At 38.8% G+C, this 24,909-nt stretch overlaps 1 protein-coding gene across 1 annotated transcript in view; it reads right to left on the reverse strand.

Annotated features, from left to right (window-relative positions):
* Positions 1-1,672: 1,672 nt before the first annotated feature.
* LOC130911169 (14-3-3 protein gamma-1-like) overlaps positions 1,673-24,909 on the reverse strand; it is a 30,120-nt gene continuing 6,883 nt past the window's right edge. The window contains exon 2 of the mRNA XM_057828954.1: positions 1,673-9,720. Coding sequence (XP_057684937.1) covers positions 9,064-9,720 — 657 coding nt within the window. The 3' untranslated portion in view covers positions 1,673-9,063. The remainder of the gene's footprint in view (positions 9,721-24,909) is intronic.

The following is a 24,909-nucleotide window of genomic DNA, read 5'->3' on the forward strand; positions in this document are numbered from 1 at the left end:
ACCTACAGAGAGCTGGGACCACAGTAACAAAGGCTACTATCAGTAACACAATGCGCCGCCAGGGACTCAAATCCTGCACTGCCAGAAGTGTCGCCCTGCTGAAGCCAGTACACGTCCAGGCCCGTCTGCGGTTCGCTAGAGAGCATTTGGATGATCCAGAAGAGGACTGGGAGAATGTGTTGTGGTCAGATGAAACCAAAATAGAACTTTTTGGTAGAAACACAGGTTCTCGTGTTTGGAGGAGAAGAATACTGAATTGCATCCGATGAACACCATACACACTGTGAAGCATGGGGGTGGAAACATCATGCTTTGCGGTTGTTTTTCTGCCAAAGGACCAGGACGACTGATCAACGACAGCCCCAAAACATCACTGCTCTAGAAAAGATCTGCATGGAGGAATGGGCCAAAATACCAGCAACAGTGTGTGAAAAGCTTGTGAAGAGTTACAGAAAACGTTTGACCTCCGTTACTGCCAAAAAAGTGGACATAAAAAAGTATTTAGATGAACTTTTGGTACTGATCAAATACTTATTTTCCATCATGATTTGCATAAAAATTCTTTAAAAATCAAAAAATGTGATTTTCTGGGGGGGGTTTCACATTCTGTCTCTCATGGTTGAGGTTTGCCCATGTTGACAATTACAGGCCTCGCTAATATTTTCAAGTGGGAGAACTTACAATTAGTGGTTGACTAAATACTTTTTTGCCCCACTGTATATGTTAGTCTGTGGGGAGCAGATGCGTGAGGCTGAACAGACTCGGGTCCGGCGGCTGGGCTTATCTTGGGTTTACAACCCACTGTGTATTATAGCAAATGCTAATACGAAGCACACTTTTACACACGTGCACACACGTAGCACACTGCTACGCATTTTCTTGTCTTTGCCATGTGGGGTTATATTGCTGCCTCTGTTCTGAGCGAGCAAAAATGGATTTTCAGCACACCTCCTGCTCTCGCTAAATTTCTCAACTCCTGCGATTGTCAGGTTTTTTTTCTCTGCTCGCTCAGTTGAGCACACGCTAGTAACGTGTCACGAAGCCAAACAATCAGAGAGCTAGCGGAGCATCCATTTTTGCTCGCTCAGAATAGAGGCAGCACAGGTAAAATGAAAATAATTTTTAAAAACTACCTACGCTCCACCATATCACAGGGCAGGCTTAACAACCTAGCCAGGCTCTACATTAAACGTGAGCTTGCTCAAAAACTGGGTTTCACTGATGTTATAAATGACTTCGCTGTCAAAAAAAATCTAGGCGCATCACAGTTTGAGGGCTTGATAAACCTAGGGATGTGGAGGGGGCAGGCACAGGATGCATATTTATACTGTTTTGTTGCTTAGCAGGCAGGCATAGCACTCTCTGTTGTATTGTATTGTAGCCTACATGGGACAATAGATGGAAATTGTTTATATTGTGTCACATCACATTATGGTCTGTTAAATTTAACTGTCCATCTCAAATTAAATAATTTGAACATTTACACTGTAATTGCTTGCAAAGTGTTAAAAGTACTGCGTGTGTTGTCTTGACAAGCCGGTGGCAGGGGTGGGGTGGGCCCTATAATGGTCTCATGTCCCCGGGCCCTGCAAGTCTGTTGACAGCCCTGGACATACTGTATGTATGAAAACGATGCACCATATAAATACAAACAACACACGAGAAGTTGCGCTTTGATCATTCAGCCATCAATTTTTTTTATTATCTTTATGATCATCATAGCTAATATTTTGTTTCTTGTGCAACTGCTACATTTTGACTCACATTCAAGATATTTTTTGTCACTCAGGAAAACGGCGAGAAAGAGATAAAAGGTATAAAAACAAAAAAAAATCCAATCCAATGTGGTCCAAACACGTTCATCAAAGCGCAAAAATTATCCATTAATAATAAATACTGCTGTGTGTCATAATTTTCTTTTTTCATGTGACAAAGATCAGCTGGCAACATTGAGTGAACAATGGTGAGATTCTAGCATCCATTTTTGTCTTTTTTGTAACTCTTTTCATTCCTTATTTTTTTTTACAAATTAAATACACATATTGTATGCCACGAAAGCAACGCCCAGAACAAATCTTTGATCTTTTTTGTTGTTGTTGTTGAACAATTACAAGTAGAGAAAAATAATCATTTTAAAAAACAAATAAATAGACAGAAGGCTGTATTTTTTTTCTCAGTCATATAAATACTTAACACCCACAGTATACAGTAAGTGAATCAAGTCAAGCTACTGTATATAAATACATCACCAGCATGCACAATATTGAATAGTATCATATAGCATATTATGCTTTGTCATCATCGTCATTGTACACTGAAGAAACAGTATAGTAGTAGCAATACTAGTAGTAATAGTAGTAGTTGTACGCAAGTGCATTTCATTAAATAAACAACAAAGCTGCATTGTTCTTACATTTTTTTTTCATTCACTACTAAAAAAAACTGGGGGGGGGGGTTACTTAGCGACTACTAGTTAAAGCATTTTTAAAGCAGTATTTGTAATATTTTTTTCAAATCCAATTAGAGCCACACAATTGGTTGACAGTTCGTTTTAAGGCCCCGCCTACTTCCTGAAGTTGACTTGCAAAAATGCAGTTGCTTAGTCACAGTTTAGCTGTGAGTTGTTGTTGTTCTCCCCACATTCATCCATGGTTTTTTTTTTTTTCTTTAATTTATTATACTCATAATCACTGTAAGGAAATTCATCTCACACTTTACGGGCTTGATCTACTGCCTGAAACAATTTGTTTTGGGGGCTGACTCTACTTCCTGAAATCAAGCAGTGTTATGACAGATATGAATGACATTGACCCGCCCACTTTGCAGCTTTGACTACTTCCTAGATCCAAGAAGTGTAGTAAATACACAATTAATACATAGGATAACAAAAGTACATAAAAAGTAAGCAGCGTGTCTGGATGAACCAGTTCTGAGTGTGACGTTGCCGTTACTGACGACAATCTCCGATTGGCTGACAGGTGTTGTGGTTTTGGCGCAAAAGTAAATCAACGGCGTGGAGGCCCTTTCGACCGATATATATTTCTCTCTTTCTCAATATAATAATATATTTATAGTTGTAGACCTTTTCATAATATTAGTAACTAATAAGCGTCAGAGTACTTCCAGGTGCCAGAAAACTGGGGACGACTTCTGGCCTGAAGTGAAAATGACAAAACTTGTGTTTGGGGTTGAAATGCCAACTGTTCCCCAAAATTTTCAGTTTTAGCCAATATCCTTAAAAAACACTCCACATTCATATAACGTAACCATTGGGTTAAGAAGAATAAGTCTGAATAATGTTGTAAATATACATGCGAAGAAATGTATTTGTACACCTCTGTTAAAGAAAACCCACGATTTTCACCGAAATCACTTACGCAGATTCAAGAACATTACAGGCATGTTTTACTGTGTTTTCTTGGTATGCTTCATTTTTTGCCTCTATGAACATCATAAATGTAGTTTCTTTGTATTTAATAATTCTTTTTGAATTTTCATACAACATAATGGCAACTTTTTGTTGAATTTTCAATACATATTTACAGTGATCCCTCGCTATATCGGGCTTCAAATTTCGCGCCCTCAGTCGATCGCAGATTTTTTTCAATAGTGTACCGCACGAATGCCAGTTTTAAACCATGACGTCGCCATCGTAACGCGAAATTGGGACATTATACACACGCCCTCGCATACAATCCATTATATTTCTGCTTGTTTTCTCCGGTAATCTTTCAAAGAAGAACATGCTGATCACACACTGCTGCTATGGAACTTGTAGAAACGACTCTAGACATTTCGACATATGATGGATGTTTTCTTCATACGTTTTCCTAAACCAAAAACTTGGAGGAAAAAATGAAGAATGGATTAACTTGCACGGAAGTCCAAAAGACCAGTTTAATGCCAGCAAAGTGAAGCCATTCACATTTCATATGCAGTAAATATTTTGTTGGGGGCCATGGTACTACAGCGAACGAAGAGGTAAGCCATTGTGATATTTTTATTTATTTTTTAGCGTGGCATTTTGCCGTGCTGCTTCTGTCTGACATGAATGACCTGCAAAAAAATGAAAATGGTATCTGACGGCCACTGTTACCTTTTCTGTTGTAAAAAACAACTTTAGTAAGGGGGAAGTGTATATAAATTATAGACTTGAGATTTGTTATTAATGAGAAAAAAAAAAGTGTTTGTTGGCTATAACTGAGTAGCATTTGCGATCGCAACACAACAACAGCAATGTAAATTCCCCCCAAGAACAATCAGAGACGTAAGACAACCAGAGGATATAATATATAAGAAAGACAGGGCAACTGTGGTAAAGGATAGCTTGTTGAAACAGGAGAACATCATTGTCAGTGGCGTAAGGAAAAAGGTGTGGATCAGGTCGGCTTTTTTCAGCCCTCGACACTTAAGCCATCTCTTTAACTGAACATTTGTATGTTCTTACACATCTTTACCAGTGAATTCGGCACCAGGGACATCATTTTCGGACAGAATTGGTAGGTTTAGCTCAGTAAACATCTCATTCATACACTACTTACAGGAAAATATTTCATTTAGATGCTTTATAAATGAGATTTTTAAAAGTTTTCTTCGCCACACTCCTTTTCAAGCATATTTGTCTTTTGTTTTGTTAGTTTTATTACTTCATATGTTAACAAATTGAAAGCTGATGAACTATACTTGTAAAAATGAATGCAACTTCCTGAAATGAAATTCTTAATATATATATATATATATATATATATATATATATATATATATATATATATATATATATATATATATATATATATATGCATATACAGTATATACAGGGTGTTCCAAAATGTTTGTCCCCATTCCGTAGGACAATAATTTTGACAATTTTTGTTGGAATGACCTCAAATTTTCACAGCTTGTGTAGAAACGTTTCAAGTTTTTTCGTGTAACGTTTGGCATTTCTATATTTTTAGGTTAACAAATGCCGTTCACTTCAAAAGAAAAGGCATTTTGATAAGGAATTTTGCAAGCGGCACTCATATTGAACATTTATGAAAATCTGTCATAGAAACAACAAATATTTGTACTTTTCTTTGTAAATTTAACCAATTAACCCTTTAACACCGAACGTGTCGGCAGCGACGCGTTTACGCATATCGTCTTTGAAGCTTCGTCACGCTGTAATTACATCAACCACGTGCTGCTGGTTGGTCTGGTTTGAAAGTGCGGAAGTTGATGTCCACACCCGTTTTTATTTGAAGTCAATCAGCCAAGAAAAACGGGAGATAATGTCATTTGAGTTTTAGAGTTTTATTGCTCTCATAAATATGCATTAAAACGCTGCACGGACCATGTATCCATCTCCATATTTCCATCATTTCTTGTCCTTTTTCAAAACCGAAAGCAGCACAAGAGACTACTTATCCCAAGTGTCGTTGTGATGTCAGGAAGGACGAACTGAATGTGATCATTTTTAATAAATTTCTGAGCGAGGCGCCAACTATTGAAAGGGAGGCATGCGAAGCAAGCAACGGCCGGTGTTGTGCCGAAAAATGCACAACACCGGTTTGTTTGAGCGAGCAAATTTGAAACGTGCAGAATGAATCTAAAACTATATTTAGCACAAGCTAATGCATTATTTCATTAACTCAAGGAAGAAGATGAGTCGTATTTGTCGTTGTTTTCCTCTGATGAATCGGCGTCTCGGCGAGTAGAAGTGACAGTAGAGCGCAAACGGCGAAAGAGTAGGCTGTGTGACGTTGTGTGTGACGCAGCTCCGTGACCTGTTCAAGAAGAAGCTTTACTGAGTGCGAAAAAAAAAAAAAAAAAAAACTTTATTGGGTCGCATGACTGAAAAATTTGAATTGAACTACTTGTCAATATTTTTTAAAATACTTTTTTTTTTAATGTTATGTATATTTTTTCTTCACTATATTCTTTTCAATGTTTATGTAGATGTGTGTTCGAGAAGCTTGATTGCATGTACGTATATACTTTTGATAAGGTGATGGGTACAACACCTAACTTCACAAAGAGATATCTTCCAAACCCTTTTTGTGTTAGATGATATATATAAATTTTTTTTTCACTATTTTGCACACTATATAACCTGTTTTGACCATAGTATGTGTAAAGGCCAAAAACGCCTATGACCATACCTGCTCTTTGTCTTGAATTGTCAAACGTAAAACTATTCACTCTTATTATTTTTTCTATTGAATGTTTATCCTAACAAGTTGTATAAATATTATCAAGCTTCAAAACGGTTGGTCGAGCATGTTTGGTTGTCAATGGGACGTCAACATTAAAAATTTTGAAAAAAGATTTTGGGATTTTTTTGTCTTTTTGGGTCCAAAATGTGGATTATAATTGGTCAGTGAAGAAAACAAACAGTTTAGAGATGAAGTTTAAGGTGTCCTGAAAAACGGACCCAATTTGGCCATTGTAAACATTTTTTTCTTTGAAATATAAAGGCAACATCAAATGCATGCAAATTCGGCCAAAATAGGCTTAGGTGTTAAAGGGTTAAACTTATGACCTTCAACATAAAGTGTATTTAGTCTCATTAAGATCCAGCAAGTAGTTTGCGAGACACGGGCATTTAGAATGGGGTCAACCATTTTGGAACACCCTGTGTATAAATATTATACATATATATATATATATATATATATATATACATATATACATTAGAGCTGGGAATCTTTGGGCACCTAACGATTCGATTACGATTACGATTCAGAGGCTCCAATTCGATTATAAAACGATTATTGATGCACCCCACTCCTTTTTTTTTTTTATTTTTTTTATTTGTTTTGTACATTAGTTCCAAAATTGTTCAAAAATCCTCTCAGGCTAAACCAAACTACTATTTCAATATCAAGTTAACATATAGCAGTAAACAAATATACAAAAATAACAGTAAATAAAAAAACTCCAGTCCCCATTCTATATCAGCAGCTTTAAACTACTTTCAATTAATTTAATGTTGTGAATCAACCGTTAAAGTTGTTAAAATTGCTCCTGTTATTCCATAATTTCTCTTTTGTTTACTTTCAACATGTAAAAGTTTTAAAACTATTTTAAAGATAGATTCAAGTCAAAATTTTACCGATTTAGGAGTATTTTAGATAAAAAGTTAATTAGGTTCGCTTGGAAGGTTCGCAACAACAGCCTTGCAGGGAAGTGTACTGCTTTAAGATGGCGGCCGTTACTAACGCCCGCATCTAGTTTTTTGTAGATGTGCTGGTAACGATACCGAAGCTACACTGCATCTAGTCCTATATAAATGATATCTACCGTAACATAATGTGGCTTGTAGCAGCTTTTCGGCAGCAGTCAGGTATGTTGTTGTTGTTTTTTTTTTATCTCGTGGCATGAGTTGAGCTAGAGCCGTGAGTTGAGCATTGGCGTTACCCGAGGGGCCGGGTAATGAGAAGCATGATGTTTAGCTACTCTCGCTCCGTCCCTAACTGCGTACCGAAGACCGCGCGGCGCGCTGAGTGTGTCGTACTTCTGCTTTACTTGGCATATTTCAATAATCGGAATTTGGATGTTTGTGAATCGTTCTCGAATCTTCCGCGGCCGAATCGCGAATAATCTAAGAATCGGAAATTTTGCACACCTCTAATATACATATATATATACATACATATACATATATATATATATACATATATACATACATATATATATATATAGTGGGGAGAACAAGTATTTTTTGTATGTATTTATTTATTTTTAATTACAGGGAAGAACAAGTATTTGATACACTGCCAATGGTTTTCCCATTGGCAGTGTATCAAATACTTGTTCTCCCCACTGTATACATACAGTATATTACAGTGATCCCATCACTTTTTCCCCCAAAGTATAATTTAAAAAAAAACTTGTGTATATATAAGTATATTTTTTTAATAAATGTTTTTTAAGCACTTCAAATGTAATAATTATGATAAGTTTTGTTACTGTCCCACTGAATTATTTCTAAACAAGAATATAGTTGAAGAATGCTTGTCTTTATTAAATGCTTCATTGAGTGAGTCCACTCAAATCCGCTCTAGCTGCTCACTTACAAACAATGAGTTGCCACAGCAACTGTTTAACAAGTTAAACGATAATTGACGCATGCAGTGCTTTGAAGTTTCGGCTTCCAAGCACGGCAAGATCAAACCTTAATGTCTGTCAATCATCGTTAATTTTAATAAGCAACTCCAGTGTACTGCCTGGCCAAGAAATACGGCAGGAGCGAGAGGCTACGTGATCGGATCAGGACAGCTCTATAAAATACTGCATTTATTTATTTATTTATTTATTTTTTTACTTTAATTGAAAAAAAAAAAAATCTGCGATAGACTGAGGGCGCAAAGTAGCAAGGGATAAATATATACATATAAGATTTCATTTTTATATCTACAGTATCTCGTTCCGATGCTGTTTAAAAATATAATAAGCTCCGCCTGTACTTCGCAGATTTTCGATTTTCGCGGGGGCGGTGGTGTCCCCCATTAACCGTGAAAAATGGGATCCCTGCATTATTTTTTGTGTCAGTCATTTCAGTAACTAGTGAGGGTTTTACTTCTATTAACAGAGGAGTACCAACAATGTTGTCTACGTGTGTAGTTCTGTGTCCTTCAAACAAGGAACCAAAAAGTAAAACTAATTAGCATGTCTTTTAATGATGTGGGAATTTCCATTAAAAATGCATTTTTTAATCAAACAACTGGAATTTAAATATCTGCTGCCTGTCTGTCTTCTAAAAAAGTGACCTTACTTCTCTAACATCTTTTCCACTGACATTTCAACACAAGGCTAAAAATCATCATTCAGTCCTTCAAATTTCTCAAAGGACAGTTTATTTACTGTGTGAACTCTTGAGCTTTTGCCACCTGGAAGTACGTCATGGTGAAAAGGTCTACTTCAACTAACGCTCACCTCTGTTCTTTTCTGGAAACACATGGAAAAATAAACAACGGCTGCTGCGCGAGTGGATCCGGCAAAAAGCGGCTGCCAAAGTCCACCGGCCTTTTTTCTCCTGCCAAGATTCTTTTTCGGCGTCTTCGCCTTCTTGTCGTGGGGCATTTAGTTGTTGCCCTCCCCGCCCTCGTCGTCCTGCTGGTCGCTCGTCCACAGAGTCAAGTTGTCGCGCAGCAGCTGCATGATGAGCGTGGAGTCTTTGTACGAGTCCTCGTTGAGGGTGTCTAGCTCGGCGATGGCGTCGTCGAAGGCCGTCTTGGCCAGATGACACGCCTGCTCCGGCGCGTTCTGGATCTCGTAGTAGAAGACCGAATAGTTGAGAGCGAGGCCCAGCCGAATGGGATGGGTGGGCTGCATGTGCTCCTTGCTGATCTCATGCGCTTCGTTGTAGGCCTTTTCCGACGACTCCACCACGGCGGCGCGCTTCTCTCCAGTGGCCACCTCGGCCAGGTAGCGGTAGTAGTCGCCCTTCATCTTCAGGTAGAACACTTTGCTCTCGTGCTGCGTGTCGCCGCAATTCTTGATCAGGAAGTTGTCCAGAAGGTTGAGTACATCCTGGCACACGGCCTCCAGCTCCTTCTCGATTTTTTCCCGGTAGGCGCGCACCATCTCGATCTTTTTTTCGTTGCCGTCGGCCGACGTCTTTTGCTCGATGCTGGAGATGACGCGCCAGGACGAGCGACGGGCACCCACCACGTTTTTGTAGGCCACCGATAACAGGTTGCGCTCTTCGTTGGACAGAGCCTCGTTCAGCTCCGTTACCTGCAAGAGGGAACAATAGCAGGACTGGTCAAATCAACGTCACTGGCAGCAAATGAGTTAAAATAGGGGTGTCAGACCGCATCGTAGTTATGTTTTCACTCAGAGGGTAATTATATCTGCTAACTAGGCCTGTTCCAATTAATTGATTACCGTATTTTTCGTACTATAAGGCACACCAGAAGCCTTCAATTTTCTCAAAAACCTACAGTGCGCCTTATAATCTGATGCGCCTAATGCAGTGTATCACAAAAGTGAGTACACCCCTCGCATTTCTGCAGATATTTAAGTATATCTTTTCATGGGACAACACTGACAAAATGAAACATTGACACAATGAAAAGTAGTCTGTGTGCAGCTTATATAATAGAGTTCATTTATTTTCCCCTCAAAATATAGCCATTAATATCTAAACCCCTGGCAACAAAAGTGAGCACACCCCTTTGAAAAAACGTACATCCCTAAATGTCCAAATTGAGTACTGCTCGTCATTTTTCCTCCAAAATGTCATGTGACTCGTTACAGGAGTGCTTTCAGCATTGCTGCAGAGATTGAAGAGGTGGGGGGTCAGCCTGTTAGTGCTCAGAAAATATGCCGCACTCTACATCAAATTGGTGTGCATGGCTGTCACCCCAGGAGGAAGCCTCTTCTGAAGACGGTACACAAGAAAGCCCGCCCGTCTCATCCGACCATCGATCATGGTTCCAGTAATCCATGTGCTTTGTTGACATGTCTTCAGCAAACTGTTTGTAAGCTTTCTTGTCTTCCTTTGAGATAGTTGGGCATCCGGAGCATCACCTTTGTGGGTTTGATTAAACTCTCAAAATGGCGAGAAAAAGACAACTTTCACGTGAAACTCGACAATCTTTTCTTAGAAATGAAGGCTATTCCATAACAGAAATTACCAAGAAATAGAAAATTTCCTACAACGCTGTACATTTTATTTGTAGAGCGCTTTTTTCCTATGCTCAAAGACGCAAAGACGTAGGAACAAAAAACAGCAAACAACGTGAACAGAACAAAACAATAAAGAAAATATAAGTTAAAAGCTAGTTTAAAAAGGTACCTTACAGGTACGGATGGGTTTAGGGAGTGAGTTCCAAAGGGAGGGGGCAGCAACGGAGTAGGCTCTGTCCCCCCAAGTTCGGTGTGTTCTTTGTTGGGGTGGTGCGAGGATGTTTCCATTAGAAGAGCGGAGGTGACGAGAGGGGGTGTGGGGACTAGAGCTGGGAATCTTTGAGCACCTAACGATTCAATTACGATTACGATTCAGAGGCTCCGATTCGATTATAAAACGACTATTGATGCATAAAACGATTTTTTTTTTTTTTTTTTAAATGTTTTGTACATTAGTTCCAAAATTGTTCAAAAATCCTCTCAGGCTAAACCTAATATTTCAGTATCAAGTTAACATATAACAGTAAACAAATATACAAAAATAACAGTAAATCCAGACCCCATTCTTTATCAGCAGCTTTAAACTACATTCAATTAAATTAATGTTGTGAATCAACTGTTACAGTTGTTAAAATTGCTCCCGTTATTCCATAATTTCCCTTCTGTCTACTTTTGTCAAAGTTTTAACACTATTTCATCATTTAAAGATAGACTTAAGACCAGATTCTGCCGATTTAGGAGTAGTTTAGATAAAAAGTTAATTAGGTTCGCTACAACAGAGCCTTCCAGAGAGGTCTACTGCCTTAACATGGCGGCTGTTTACTTACGCCGGAAAGTCTGTCATTTCGCATTTCGGTTCAATCATACATGTTCTAATACCGACGTCGTCTGTCATTTTGCATCTAGTTCTACATATATATGATATATACTGTAGCCGTATGTTTGTAGCAACTAGCAACTGGGAGTTCTTTGTAGCAGCTGTCAGCCGCAGTCAGGTATTATCAGGGGTCGCGTTAACCGAATATTTTCCGTCGTTGACCGTTTTTTTAAAACGGTGACGGAAAAAACTGAAGTCCGTCCGTCATTTTGACAGGTTGCAATTCACACCCAAGACCACAGGGTGGCATATTAATTAGCTATTGTCTCTCTTAATGCATGACGTCGTTGGCTAATCTGTCAGAATATTGTAGCGTCACCGTGGTCTGGCGGCAGCACCGTGATTGACACATCAACGCGAGGTTCTTATTGGTGCACCCGGTGTGCCAGCGCGTCATCCAATTGGTGGACTAGATTGCCGCCTGTGTATAGACAAGTTTCCGAGGTACTTCCGGTTTACTACCTTATGTCTTCCTTCCCCTTCCGTTTCCTCCTGTTTACCGTTGAAGTCAATGGCGGTGGAATCGAAGTTGGAAGGTCTTTATACAAGATCCCGGGAATGTTATTTTGATGTAGGCGGGTGGAGAACCAAGCCAAGGCCTCCATGCTTCGTACCATGTCGATTTCCAAACCATGGGTGCTCGTACTCGTCATACAGGTGGGAGGGAAGGAGATGTACAAAACTGACAGCTCCTGCAGTCATGCCCCCGCTGTTATGGAAGGTAATGTGCTCTAAAAATACGAAACCTAAAATCTGGCGCATGAAACGACTTGTTGCCTTTGCTATTGATATTACGATGATGATTGTAATTTCGAAGTTTAATCATTTTTACAACAACTAGCTTCTGCTACTGCTGCTAGCCGCCTGTTGCTAATCGTGTTTGAATGCACCGCATAAATCCAAGTGTTACAAGTTTTTATTCGTTTGTTTACAGCTGGGAAATGCTGTTATAAAAGGGAAGACAACTTGACTTGTACGTTGATGGACATATATCGAACATATATCGTTTGCGTTCCACAATGATGATGACAGCTCGACTCCCGGGAGAGGCCGAGAGAGAGGCAGGAATTGTGACAGACGGTGGTTCGCCGAGATCGCCGTGATCCAACTACGAACTTGTGAACGGTAGCATCTTTAAATATATGCTATTGGAGCTGGAATTACCGAGGACGGGAAAAAAGCATATCTAAATGCCGCCGAGGGCCTCCGTGATGTCGCTATTTGTTCACGAGGCTCCGGAGCTCTGCGGTCTGATATCACATTCTCGTATGCTATTTTTGCAATACTTTTATAAATGTGATTTATTGACCTGTTTTGGAGTGCACCAACCGTTTTAAATAAAACAAGAAATTGAATCATGTCTAAATGTTTTATTGCGATCAATGCCTGCAATAAAAAAAAGAATGACATACTATTTGTGTTTACATCATATGTACATAACCTTGTAGCATTCGGCAGTCGGCAAATGTAATATAACTTGTAATTTCACCACATTTTGGTCACTAATGGCCGTAGTATCAATCCATTCCTCACGTTAACACAGGCTGACCGTTGTTAATAATTTTGTCCATGAATGATCAACGAAGTGACACGAACTGCCATCCAATCTCATCTATGTGTCATCTAGGTCGTGCTAAATCAATTTTTGAAGATTCCATGGGTTGCTCTGGCTTGATTTCGTAGTTTTATCGTCGTCAATACACTGCTAATACACTGCTACTCGACCGGACCGGAAGTGCGAAGCAGACATTTTCCAAGATGGCGGCGCCCATATTTCGCTCAGGAAACTTGTCTATAGACCCCAATCACATGACGTCACAACTCCGCCCCCTGACTGGAGCAGCCATATTGTCCGTCAGCTCGTCGTGTTTACACATTACCGCTACGTACATGCCTCCTATTACGGCGTGTTTTTTCTGCTCGTTAACATTAATAATCAAAATGGCGAAGGCGTGTGTGGCGGTTGGTTGCAGTAACAGAGAAGACAGACGGAGAGACTTGAAATTCTACCGTATTCTGAGAGACCCGAAGAGGAGAGCGAGATGGACTGCTGTAATTCGACAAGAAATCTGGGCACCAAACGATCCACAGACTATGTAGTAGTCATTTTTATCTGGTAAGATGCATTTAATATAAATTTAGAAGATTTTGGGCTGACAACCACAATTAAGATTGTGTGACGTTGGTGATTGGGGTCTATATAGTTGCCTCTTTTTCTTTGGGAGTGGAGTTGTTTTGTTGGTGTTGTCGGTAAGCAGAGTAAAAAGAGGGAGAAAAATACAACTTCCGTGTCTAATTTTTCGCCGCCAAGCAAGCGTTACAATATTAATTAAAAATGAATGAAAACTAAATACTATTGAATATGTCATCATTATCATTTTAAAAATTTAAGTGACGGTAAAAATAGATTATGACTGGATTTTTATGACCCTGTCAGTCAAAATGACAGACAACGAAAATGTCTAGCGCAACCTCTGGGTATTATTGTTTTTTTTTTTTTATCTAGCGGCATGAGTTGAACATGATATTTACTCTCGGTCTGTTCCCCATTGTGTCCCAAAGACCGCGCTGACTGTGTTTTACTTCCGCTTTACCTGGTATAATTCAATAATCGGAATTTGGATATTTGTGACTCGTTCTCGAATCTTCCACGGCCGAATCGCGAATAATCTAAGAATCGGAAATTTTGCACGCCTCTAGTGGGGACAGAGAAGGTCTGTGAGGTAGGGAGGGGGCCAAGTTATTGAGTGCTTTGTAAGTGAGAAGGATGATTTGGAACTGAATTCTGTATGAAATAGGAAGCCAGTGCAGTTTGTGGAGGACGGGGGTAATGTGGTTCCTATAGGGGGTCCGGATGAGAAGGCGTGCAGCGGAGTTTTGGATATATTGTAGTTTAAGGGTAGTGTATATATATTAGAGCTGAAACGAATACTCGAGCAACTCGAGTAACTAGAGTTTAAAAACTGATCCGAGTAATTTTATTCACCTCGAGTAATCGTTTATTTTGACAGCTCTAAGCATCACGTTTTGCTCGGACTACTTTTAATGCGGGACAACGCGCTGACGTCACGTGCGTAGAGGAAGAAGCAAAAAAAAAAACTTACTGCAGCCGACAACCGCTACAAACGACGCCGACGTTGCTAAATACTAGCCCGCTCATGCTACGTTAATTGCAGGTGGCGTCCAGTGAGTCTCATAGAGATCACATGTATGTTGAACTAGATGCGCAATGACAGACTAGGCCGCGTCTGGGCAGCGTTAGCAAACAGCCGCCATCTTAAAGCAGTAGAGCGCTAAGCGCTAATATAGAGCGCTAAACGCTAATATACTGTATAAGATTAACGTTACTGTCACTACTAGCTCACCTTACGTTAGCACTGCGGAGGGCTAGGTTTCAATTAATTAAGACCGCTTTCGATGCGTGGCTAACGTGTCTTACATACAGGCTATAACATAACATAGCGTTGTGGAGTGATGAGCGTGTCAAATAAAAACTCAATAATGCTAACTATCAATTTTAGCTCAGTAATCATTGCTGGATAAAACACCAAGTAGCACTAGTCCCTGATGTGCTCCAATACAGCCTGTATCATACATTTATTTTGAACAGTGCAAAAACTCAAAATCCTATCAGGACTTACAGTTTAGACTAACTTAAAACTTAACTAGAACTTAAAAATGGCTTGACACAAATAGAAATTTAATTGAAAAACGTAGGAAAAAATCCTAACTTTTAAGTGATGTGTGTTATCAAGCGTAAAGGCATTTTTAGGTGTGTTTATATATATAATATATATATATATATATATATATATATATATATATATATATATATATATATATATATATATACTTTTTAAAAATAAGATCTAAAGGTTTTTTGAGTGAAAGCAGTGAATTAGTCATTTTTTAAAATTCTAGTTACATCTGAGATGCAATTGTTGGCTGTTTTCAACAATATACATCAAAAATAAAGACATTGATTGACTGAAAATGATAAAATGTCTTGTTTTCTCATGTATATCTATAATTGCTCTTCACCTAAAAATATATTTGTTTTATCCGATTACTCGATTAATCGATAGAATTTTCAGTCGATTACTCGATTACTAAAATATTCGATAGCTGCAGCCCTAATATATATTTTACATATTCTGTTGCCAGCTTGTCCGAGTCAGCTTTGTGATAACTGTTTTTTTTTTCATGAGCGCATTTCACGCATCATGCGGGACAGTGAGGGCACGCTCGGCTTTTACGAGCAGTCGCCAAGTTGTGATTGAAATAAATCTTTAGAAAACAACAACGAAAGCTTGACCTCGTTGCCTGGTATGTTACAATTGTTGCACCCTCACCACTTGGAAAATAACAAATAGAATCATGGTGTGGCACTGCATACATTTTCCTGAAATTTTGACAGGCGAAAAAGTCACGGAAGTCAAACTGATTGCGCACCGATATGACTTGAGGTACCACGCAGTTCACTTTCGTGGTTGAATTTTTCCCTATGCATTTTTATATACTCCAGATCGCTCGGCATTGAATTGGGAGGGGCCATCCCCGCTTCTGGCTGAGCAGAGATTTAAGGCGCAAGACGGGCTCTGTACTTACGTCCAGCTCTATGCAATCCGCTACAGGAGGACCACCAATGAGCACTGAGTTGAAGCATTTTATTTCGACGTATGTTTGAAGGTCCAAGAAAAATGTGTGAATGGACCATCAGCTCACCACAGCTCGTTCATGTCAAATGAGCCGGCCAGTTCCACATTTGAAATTACGGGTTGGTGGAGAACGAGATATGGATCGCGAGACATAGGCTTCCGACCTCTGATCTAGTGGATTCAAAGCGTAACGCCAATCACGATTACTACTACTACTGCGCTTTATAATCCGGTGCGCCCTATAGATGAAAAAAAAACAGTTTTAAAATCAGCCATTCATTGAAGGTGTGCCTTATACTCCGATGCGCCTTATAGACCCCACTCACCAACGTCACACAATGACGTGTCGCTGTATTGTGCCGCCATATTGTCCGTCATTGTGTGTCCGTATTCTCAATTGTCTCAATTTATTGTGCAATTTATAGTGCAATTCATGGAAGCCCCGGTGCTTTCAGACTCTGTAAACTCATTGGATGTGTTGCATAAAAGGCGTTATGTGGAAAAGCTTTGGTCGATCCATTCGCCAGATCCATATTTGATGCCTAAATCGATATTTTTCGACCCGCTGTCTTCGCCGTCTCTGCCTGACATCTGCTACCCTGATATCTACAACTATCTTTTCCACAGAAACTCAGCCTATTCTCACGAAACTTTGAAAAACTTTTAAGAGCAGCACTCTAAGCAACATTACCCCGTGTGACCCTTTACTTCCAATTTTCTAAAATGGCGACAATCAATTAAAAAAAAAAGTTGACTGCGATGGCCGACGCTTCAAGGATAGGTGGATATTGGACTATTTCTTCAATAAAATACGCAACAACTGTGTCTGCCTCATTTGCAAAGAGACAGTCGCTGTTTTCAAAGAGTTCGATGTGACGCAATATTACCAAACAAGACACGCTGACATGTACGACAACATTACAGGGAAGATACGCAGCGAGAAATGAAAGCAACTTGAAGCTAGTTTAATTTCACAGCAGCAGTATTTCGCAAGAGCCCGAGTGTCGAAAGAGAACGCCACAAAGGGGAGATTGTTGAAATTATAAATTAAAAAAAATAATAATAAAGCAAATGTGACACACAGAAGGGCTTGGTAAAATTTGTTTAAATATATTGTTCTACGTAAATCAGCCAAGGTAGCCCCCCACATTTTTACCACACCAAATCTGTCCCTCTTTGCAAAAAGTTTGGACACCCCTGTTTAACTGATGATCCGTAGACAAGGCCAGCTTCTTTCACTTGTTACCAGCTAAATATTATTCAAAAAATAATGATGGTGGAAGAAATAAGCATCTTGAATTTGAAACCGTATGTTGTCGGCGATTAGTCTCGCAATGATCTTAATTGTGGTTGTCAGCCCAAAACCCTCTAAATATATATTAAATGCATCTTAACAGATATAAAATGACTACTACATAATCTGTGGTGATCGTTTGGTGCCCAGTTTTCTCGTTGAATTGCAGCAGTCCATCTCGCTCTCCTCTCCGGGTCTCTCGGAATACGGTAGAACTTCAAGTCTCTCAGTCTATCTTTTCTGTTACTGCAACCAACCGCCACACACGCCTTCACCATTTTGATTATTAATGTTAACGAGCAGAAAAACACGCCATAATAGGAGGAATTTACGTAGCGGTAATGCGTAAACACGACGAGCTGACGGACAATATGGCGCGGAGGCGTGGTTGTGACATCATGTGAGTGGGGTCTATAGTGCGGAAAATACAGTAATCAACAAATAATGGATTAGCAAATCAACAACTATTTTGATAGTTGAATTGTTTAGAGACATTGTTGACTCTTTTCAGCCTCCTAGTAGCAAATATTAAATATTTTTCTTTTTTTTTCATTTTACATTATTATTTGCAATTGTTTATTTAAAAAAATAAAATAAAATATTTTAATTTCAATTGTTTACATAAAAAATATTTTTAAAAACATATATATTTTTATTCTATTATTTGGGCTAAATAAAAAAACAACCAAAAATTCAAAATTCAAACTTTATACAACTTTAAAAAGTAAAAAAAAAAACAGTATTCTCCATTTTCTTTAGTCCTCAATCTTGAAATGCTTTTTTAAATTTTATTTCAGCGAAAACAAGCAGTTGATTTTTGATTAGCGTTCGCTGGCCACACAAAATGATGCGGCCGTATATACTATATAAATTAGGCCTGAATGATTTAGGAAAAAATTAACATTGCAACACCTCCATATATGAATTTAATTCGTTCCAGGACCTTGTTTGAAAGTTGAAATGGTTATCGAGCGGGATTCTCCCTTAAGAATACATTAGAATTCCATTAATTCCTTCCACAGCCCTAAATCCTTATTAAACACTGCTGGTACAATTACAAATACTAACAACACATAGCAAAACAAATAAATTATAAATCATTCACCAGCACAAAATGTAGGCGCACCCACATTTTTCATTGCATCACCTTTAACGCCATACTTTTAATCACTCTCCATAACATCTATACAATAATTCATATGAGTGAGTCCACTTAAATTCACTCACGCTTAGGACAACAGAAGATTGACTAAAAGATGATCGACACATTCGTGCCTTTAATTATAGAGCTACAAAGCCTTCCACTATCCAGATCAAAGCTACAAACCTGTCAATCATTGTTAACTTTAACTAGCAAACGCCGGCTGTACTGCTGACCCAAAAAAAAAAAAAAAAAAAAAAACAGCAGGCGGGAGAGTGAGAGGCTGTACTAGCATGAAGCATGAAAACATAAATACAGTGATCCCTCGCTACTTCGCGCTTCAAACTTCGCACCCTCAGTCCATCGCTGATTTTTTTCAATTACAAAAAAAATATACAGATCAGCTGTCCCGAGCCGATCGCATAGTCTCACACTTGCTCCCTCCCTCCCTCTCCCTGCTCTTTGTTCGTCAGAGAGTGAACTGGAGTTGTTTATTAAAGTAAAAAATGATTGACAGACGGTTAAGCTTTGATTTTGCCAGAGACTCAACCTTCAAAGCCCCGCATGCATCAATCATCGTTTAAATTGTTAAACAGTTGCTGTGGCAACTCATTGTGTGTAAGTGAGCATCCGGAGCGGATTTGAGTGGACACTCAATGAAGCATTCAATAAAGACTAGAATTTTTAAAAACTTTTTTAAATGGACTGGGCGTCTACTTTTTTTCTTGTTTAAAAATATTTCTGTGGGACAGTAACATGTTTAAAACTTATCATAATTATAACATTTAAGTGTTTAGAAAACCATTTACTTATATATATATATATATATATATATATATATATATATATATATATATATATATATATATATATATATATATATATATATATATGCATACAAACATTTATTTAAAAAGTTTTTAAAAAATTTTAAAAAAAACAGAGGTGGGAATCTTTGGGCACCCAATGATTTGATTACGATTCAGAGGCTACGATTCGATTATAAATTGTTTATAAGCACCCCCCAAGCTATTATCTGTTTTTAATGTTTCGTACATTAGTTACAAAAATTGTACAAAAACCCTCTCAGGCTTAAATAAATGACTATTTCAGTATCAAGTTAAGAGTTCAAAACAGTAAATAATATACTCAAGTCTGTCCCAATCGGTATCAGCAGCTTTGAACTACATTCAATTAATTTAATGTTGTGAATCGACAGTTAAAGTTGTTAAAATAGCTCCCGTTATTTCATAATTTCCCTTCGGTCTACTTTCGACATGTGAAAGTTTTAAAACTGTTTCATCATTTAAAGATAAATTCAAGTCAAGATTTTGCCAATTTAGGAGTATTTTGGATAAAAAGTTAATTCGCCCGTTAGGTTCGCTACAACAGCCTTCCAGAGAAGACTACTGCTTTAAGATGGCGGTTGTTTACTAACACCAGTATGTCTGTCATTTTGCATCTAGTTTTCTATGTATGTGCTGCTAACGCCGCCGAGTCTGTCATTTCGCATCTAGTTCTTTAAACATATGATATATACACTAGCATTATGTGGACGTACAGTAGTTTGTAGCAGCTGTCGGCAGCAGTCAGGTATTATTGTTTTTTGTTTTTTTTATCTAGCGCAGTGGTTCTAAACCTTGCTAAAGGTACTGAACCCCAAGATTTTCACAGGTATTTTTCACAGAACCCTTTGGAATTTCATAATAAAGCCATTTTTTAACGAATTTAAAACCTAGCAAGCTAATATCTAAGTGAATTCTTGTTCGAATTTCTTCCAGATTTCAGATTTACTTCAAATAATTTTGCCTTCTACCGTTTCATTCATTTCACACTGTTCCTTTTTTTGTTGTTTTCATGTCTACATTCTCATTTTATTGTCACATTCTTGCATCACATACTATAATTCATGGCGTAGAATGACAAAATTTGTTTTTTTAACAGAGTACGCAAAGGGCGGCAAAGGGTCCTGGTCTATGTTCCAACAGATCCAGCACAGACAGTTCAACCAATGAGGTTTCGGTTGAACCCCAGTTAAGAACCAATGATCTAGCAGCGTGAGTTGAGCCAGAGCCGTGAGTTGAGCATTGTTATTACCCGGGTAATGACAAGCATGATATTTACTCTCAGTCCGTTCCTCATTGCGTCCAGAAGACCGCGCTGACTGTGTTTTAGTTCCGCTTCACTTGACATATTTCAATAATCGGAATTTGGATGTTTGTGAATGGTTCTCGAGTCTTCCATCGCGAATAATCTAAGTATCTGAAATTTCGCACACCTCTAGTCTTATATGTACAGTGGGGCAAATGAGTATTTGGTCAACCACCAATTGTGCAAGTTCTCCTACTTGAAATATTAGAGAGGCCTGTAATTGTCAACATGGGTAAACCTCAACCATGAGAGACAGAATGTGGAAAACAAAACTGAAAATCACATTGTTTGATTTTTAAAGAATTTATTTCCAAATAAGAGTGGAAAATAAGTATTTGGTCACCTACAAACAAGCAAGATTTCTGGATGTCAAAGAGGTCTAACTTCTATTGAGGTCTAACGAGGCTCACCTCGTATTAATGGCACCTGTTTTAACTCATTATCGGTATAAAAGACACCTGTCCACAACCTCAGTCAGTCACACTCCAAACTCCACTATCGCTAAGACCAAAGAGCTGTCGAAGAACACCAGAGACAAAATTGTAGACCTGCACCAGGCTGGGACGACTGAATCTGCAATAGGTAAAACGATTGGTGTAAAGAAATCAACTGTGGGAGCAATTATTAGAAAATGGAAGACATACAAGACCACTGATAATCTCCCTCGATCTGGGGCTCCATGCAAGATCTCACCCCGTGGCGTCAAAATAATAACAAGAACGGTGAACAAAAATCCCAGAACCACACGGGGGGACCTAGTGAATGACCTACAGAGAGCTGGGACCACAGTAACAAAGGCTACTATCAGTAATTGCCAGACGTGTCCCCCTGCTGAAGCCAGTACACGTCCAGGCCCGTCTGCGGTTCGCTAGAGAGCATTTGGATGATCCAGAAGAGGACTGGGAGAATGTGTTATGGTCAGATGAAACCAAAATAGAACTTTTTGGTAGAAACACAGGTTCTCATGTTTGGAGGAGAAAGAATACTGAATTGCATCCGAAGAACACCATACCTACTGTGAAGCATGGGGGTGTAAACATCATGCTTTGGGGCTGTTTTTCTGCAAACGGACTAGGACGACTTATCTGTTTAAAGGAAAGAATGAAAGGGGCCATGTATCGAGAGATTTTGAGTGAAAATCTCCTTCCATCAGCAAGGGCATTGAAGATGACACGTGGCTGGGTCTTTCAGCATAACAATGATCCCAAAGCCAGTCCCCAGATCTCCACCCCATACAAAATCTGTGGAAGAGGTTGAAAGTATGTGTTGCCCGACGATAGCCCCAAAACATCACTGCTCTAGAGGAGATCTGCAAGGAACTATGGGCCAAAATACCAGCAACAGTGTGTGAAAAGCTTGTAAAGAGTTACAGAAAACGTTTGGCCTCCGTTATTGCCAACAAAGGGTACATAACAAAGTGTTGAGATGAACTTTTGGTATTGACCAAATTCTTATTTTCCACCATCATTTGCAAATAAATTCTTTAAAAATCAAACAATGTAATTTTCTGGGTTTTTTCCCACATTCTGTCTCTCATGGTTGAGGTTTACCCATGTTGACAATTACAGGCCTCTGTAATATTTTCAAGTGGAAGAACTTGCACAATTTGTGGTTGACTAAATACTTATTTGCCCCACTTTATCTCTTTTCCAATGATAGATTTGAATAAATACATTGAACAAAATTTTTTTTTTTAAAATTCCCAATCCCCATCCCCCGCTCCTAACCCCCCCCTCTTTTTTTTTTTTTTTTTTTTTTTGGGCGCAACTTTGCGGTTTTCCACTTATCGCAGCGGGTTCTGGTCCCCATTAACTGCGAAAAATGAGGGATCGCTATACATTTGTTTTCATTAATATCCCTGACTTTTCCTACCGATTCATGACAAATGGCACGATCAGCCCAATTTCCGATAACATCGGGACATCCCTAGTTTAAAATTTTTTTGTTTTTCCATGATCAGAGGTCTTTAAAAAAATTATCATGATATGCTGTGCAACCATGTTTCACATGAAGGTCATTAATGCTTGATGTCTCTCCCTTAAATCCATTTTGAAAAAGATCTGTAGTTCATAATTCATTGAAGACAAGTATATTCTTGTCCCGGAAAATGCCATCTGTGTGCTGAAAATGAACAATGTGTTAAGGTTGAATCTGTACAGGACATTTGATAATGCTCGCAGTTTGCAGGGCTGAGTTTCGTGTTGTAAGGTGAGTCATCGAATTTTAGCACACGCAATGATGAGTGTTATAAGTTTGGTTCAAATTTAATGTAGCGCACATTCATCTTTGAAAGACCCCTGGAGATAAATAAAAAAAACTAACTAAAATGGTTGCTTCCAAGTAAAACAAACTCAACTAGAGTACTTCTAGTCGACTCTACTAATACTCTACTGAACTTACTTCGCTTCGGTGCCATTGACAGCAATCGACATCAAATCCATTGGCACTGAATGATCGTGTTTCAGTGCCATTGACGGTGTTAGACGTCCAATCCATGCCATTGACAGTGAGAGTCACTGGGAAGGCTGGCAGCGAATGAGCATTTGTTCATTCGCTGCCAGCCATCTTAGCTTAAATGGATGGGATGAAAGGAGCCAGAAGATTGGACGTCTTTCATCGTATATCAAAAGGCCTTTGGATTGGACGTCTGTCCCCACTATCGTTCAGCCTGTTATGTAGCCATTTCCATGGTAACACACTCACACTCTACTTCATGAGACACCGGCACACATTTGGCAGGCTGCTCTGGTAATTTTCCATGAAACCTATGATTAAGTTGAAGATGTCAGATAGAGTCATTGTTTTTTTGTTCGGTGGAAGGCATTGAAGATGGGAGCGGCCATCTGCAAATGACTGAAATGTTGTCATGAGCCCTGCGGGCAGCTGCACTGTAAATGAAAACCCTCCGTGTACACACCCTGACCTTAGCCAAGGCTAAAATTGACTACTTCTTCTTTCGCCTTAACCATGCAGTGAGATCAGTCATTAACCCTTTACTAGCAAGTATGGCTGACATCATGACTCAAAATAGTCTTAATTTGTAGATTGAAATGATAATGTTTCTCAACTTAAAATAGCCTAATAGTTCTCAGTTTCCTAGTGATATTTTACATCTTAAATGGTCTAGTATAATGTGTAACTTTAAATAGTTCTGTACCTTAGAGTATAGGGGTGTGCAATCTTAGGCACCCCACGATTCGATTCGATTCAGAGTGCTACAATTCGATTATTGAACGATGATCACGGTATTGACTAGGGGTGTGCCATCTTAGGCACGCCACGATTCGATTCGATTACGATTCAGGGTGCTACGTTCCGATTATTAAACGATGATTGGGGTATTGATGATGATCGCAGTTATCACGATTATAGCGATTATCGATGTGTCGTACATTACTACTTACTACAGTAGCCAAACAAATTTATGTCCATTATTTATTTAAAATATCCTAATGATTCAACAGGAACGGTGGAAACATGGCCATACAACAAAAAGCTGCCCTTAAGCTGCTTTATTTATTTATTTATTTTTTTACAAGAAAGTGCAAAAACATTAACCATTTTAAAGGGAGTATTTATTTCTCTCAACAATACAATAAAATTTACACAGGTGGAATGAATTCCACATTTTCTGGAAACAAATTGTCTTTAGAAGTAAGACTTCTTTTAACCAATATACTTTATTTTCACAGAATTCTGTACTATTTTGCATGTTTGTGGTGTTACCGCTGTACTTAATCGTGGTTTTCCACGTTCTGCATATGAAATACACGTTACCAAATTAGCTAATTAGCTTAGCGCTCGGTGCTAACTATTAACATCTCAAAAACAACAACAATTAATACTAAACAGTACAAGAGGGTTCGTGTACTCACCTCTTTTAGATGCATATAGGTCTGAGCAACACACTCAGGACATTTTTTATTTGAAATGCCTTAAAACTACTGCTGGACATCTAAATGACAAGGAGCAACGAACTATCTCTCTTCCCTTCTTGCTCTAAAAAAAATAACTTGCGCACAAAAGCGCAACCACCGGGTTGCGCTTCTTTACCTATCTCTCTCATACACAAATTTATTTTCCAGTCTTTTAAAAAGGAGTAAATCTCTCTCTCAGTAACCAGCAGCATCCATCATAACGTGTGGGCGCCTGTTAACGGTGCCCGGCGGCAGAC

Source organism: Corythoichthys intestinalis, unplaced genomic scaffold, assembly GCF_030265065.1.
Source record: "Corythoichthys intestinalis isolate RoL2023-P3 unplaced genomic scaffold, ASM3026506v1 HiC_scaffold_23, whole genome shotgun sequence".
NCBI classification, from domain to species: domain Eukaryota; kingdom Metazoa; phylum Chordata; class Actinopteri; order Syngnathiformes; family Syngnathidae; genus Corythoichthys; species Corythoichthys intestinalis.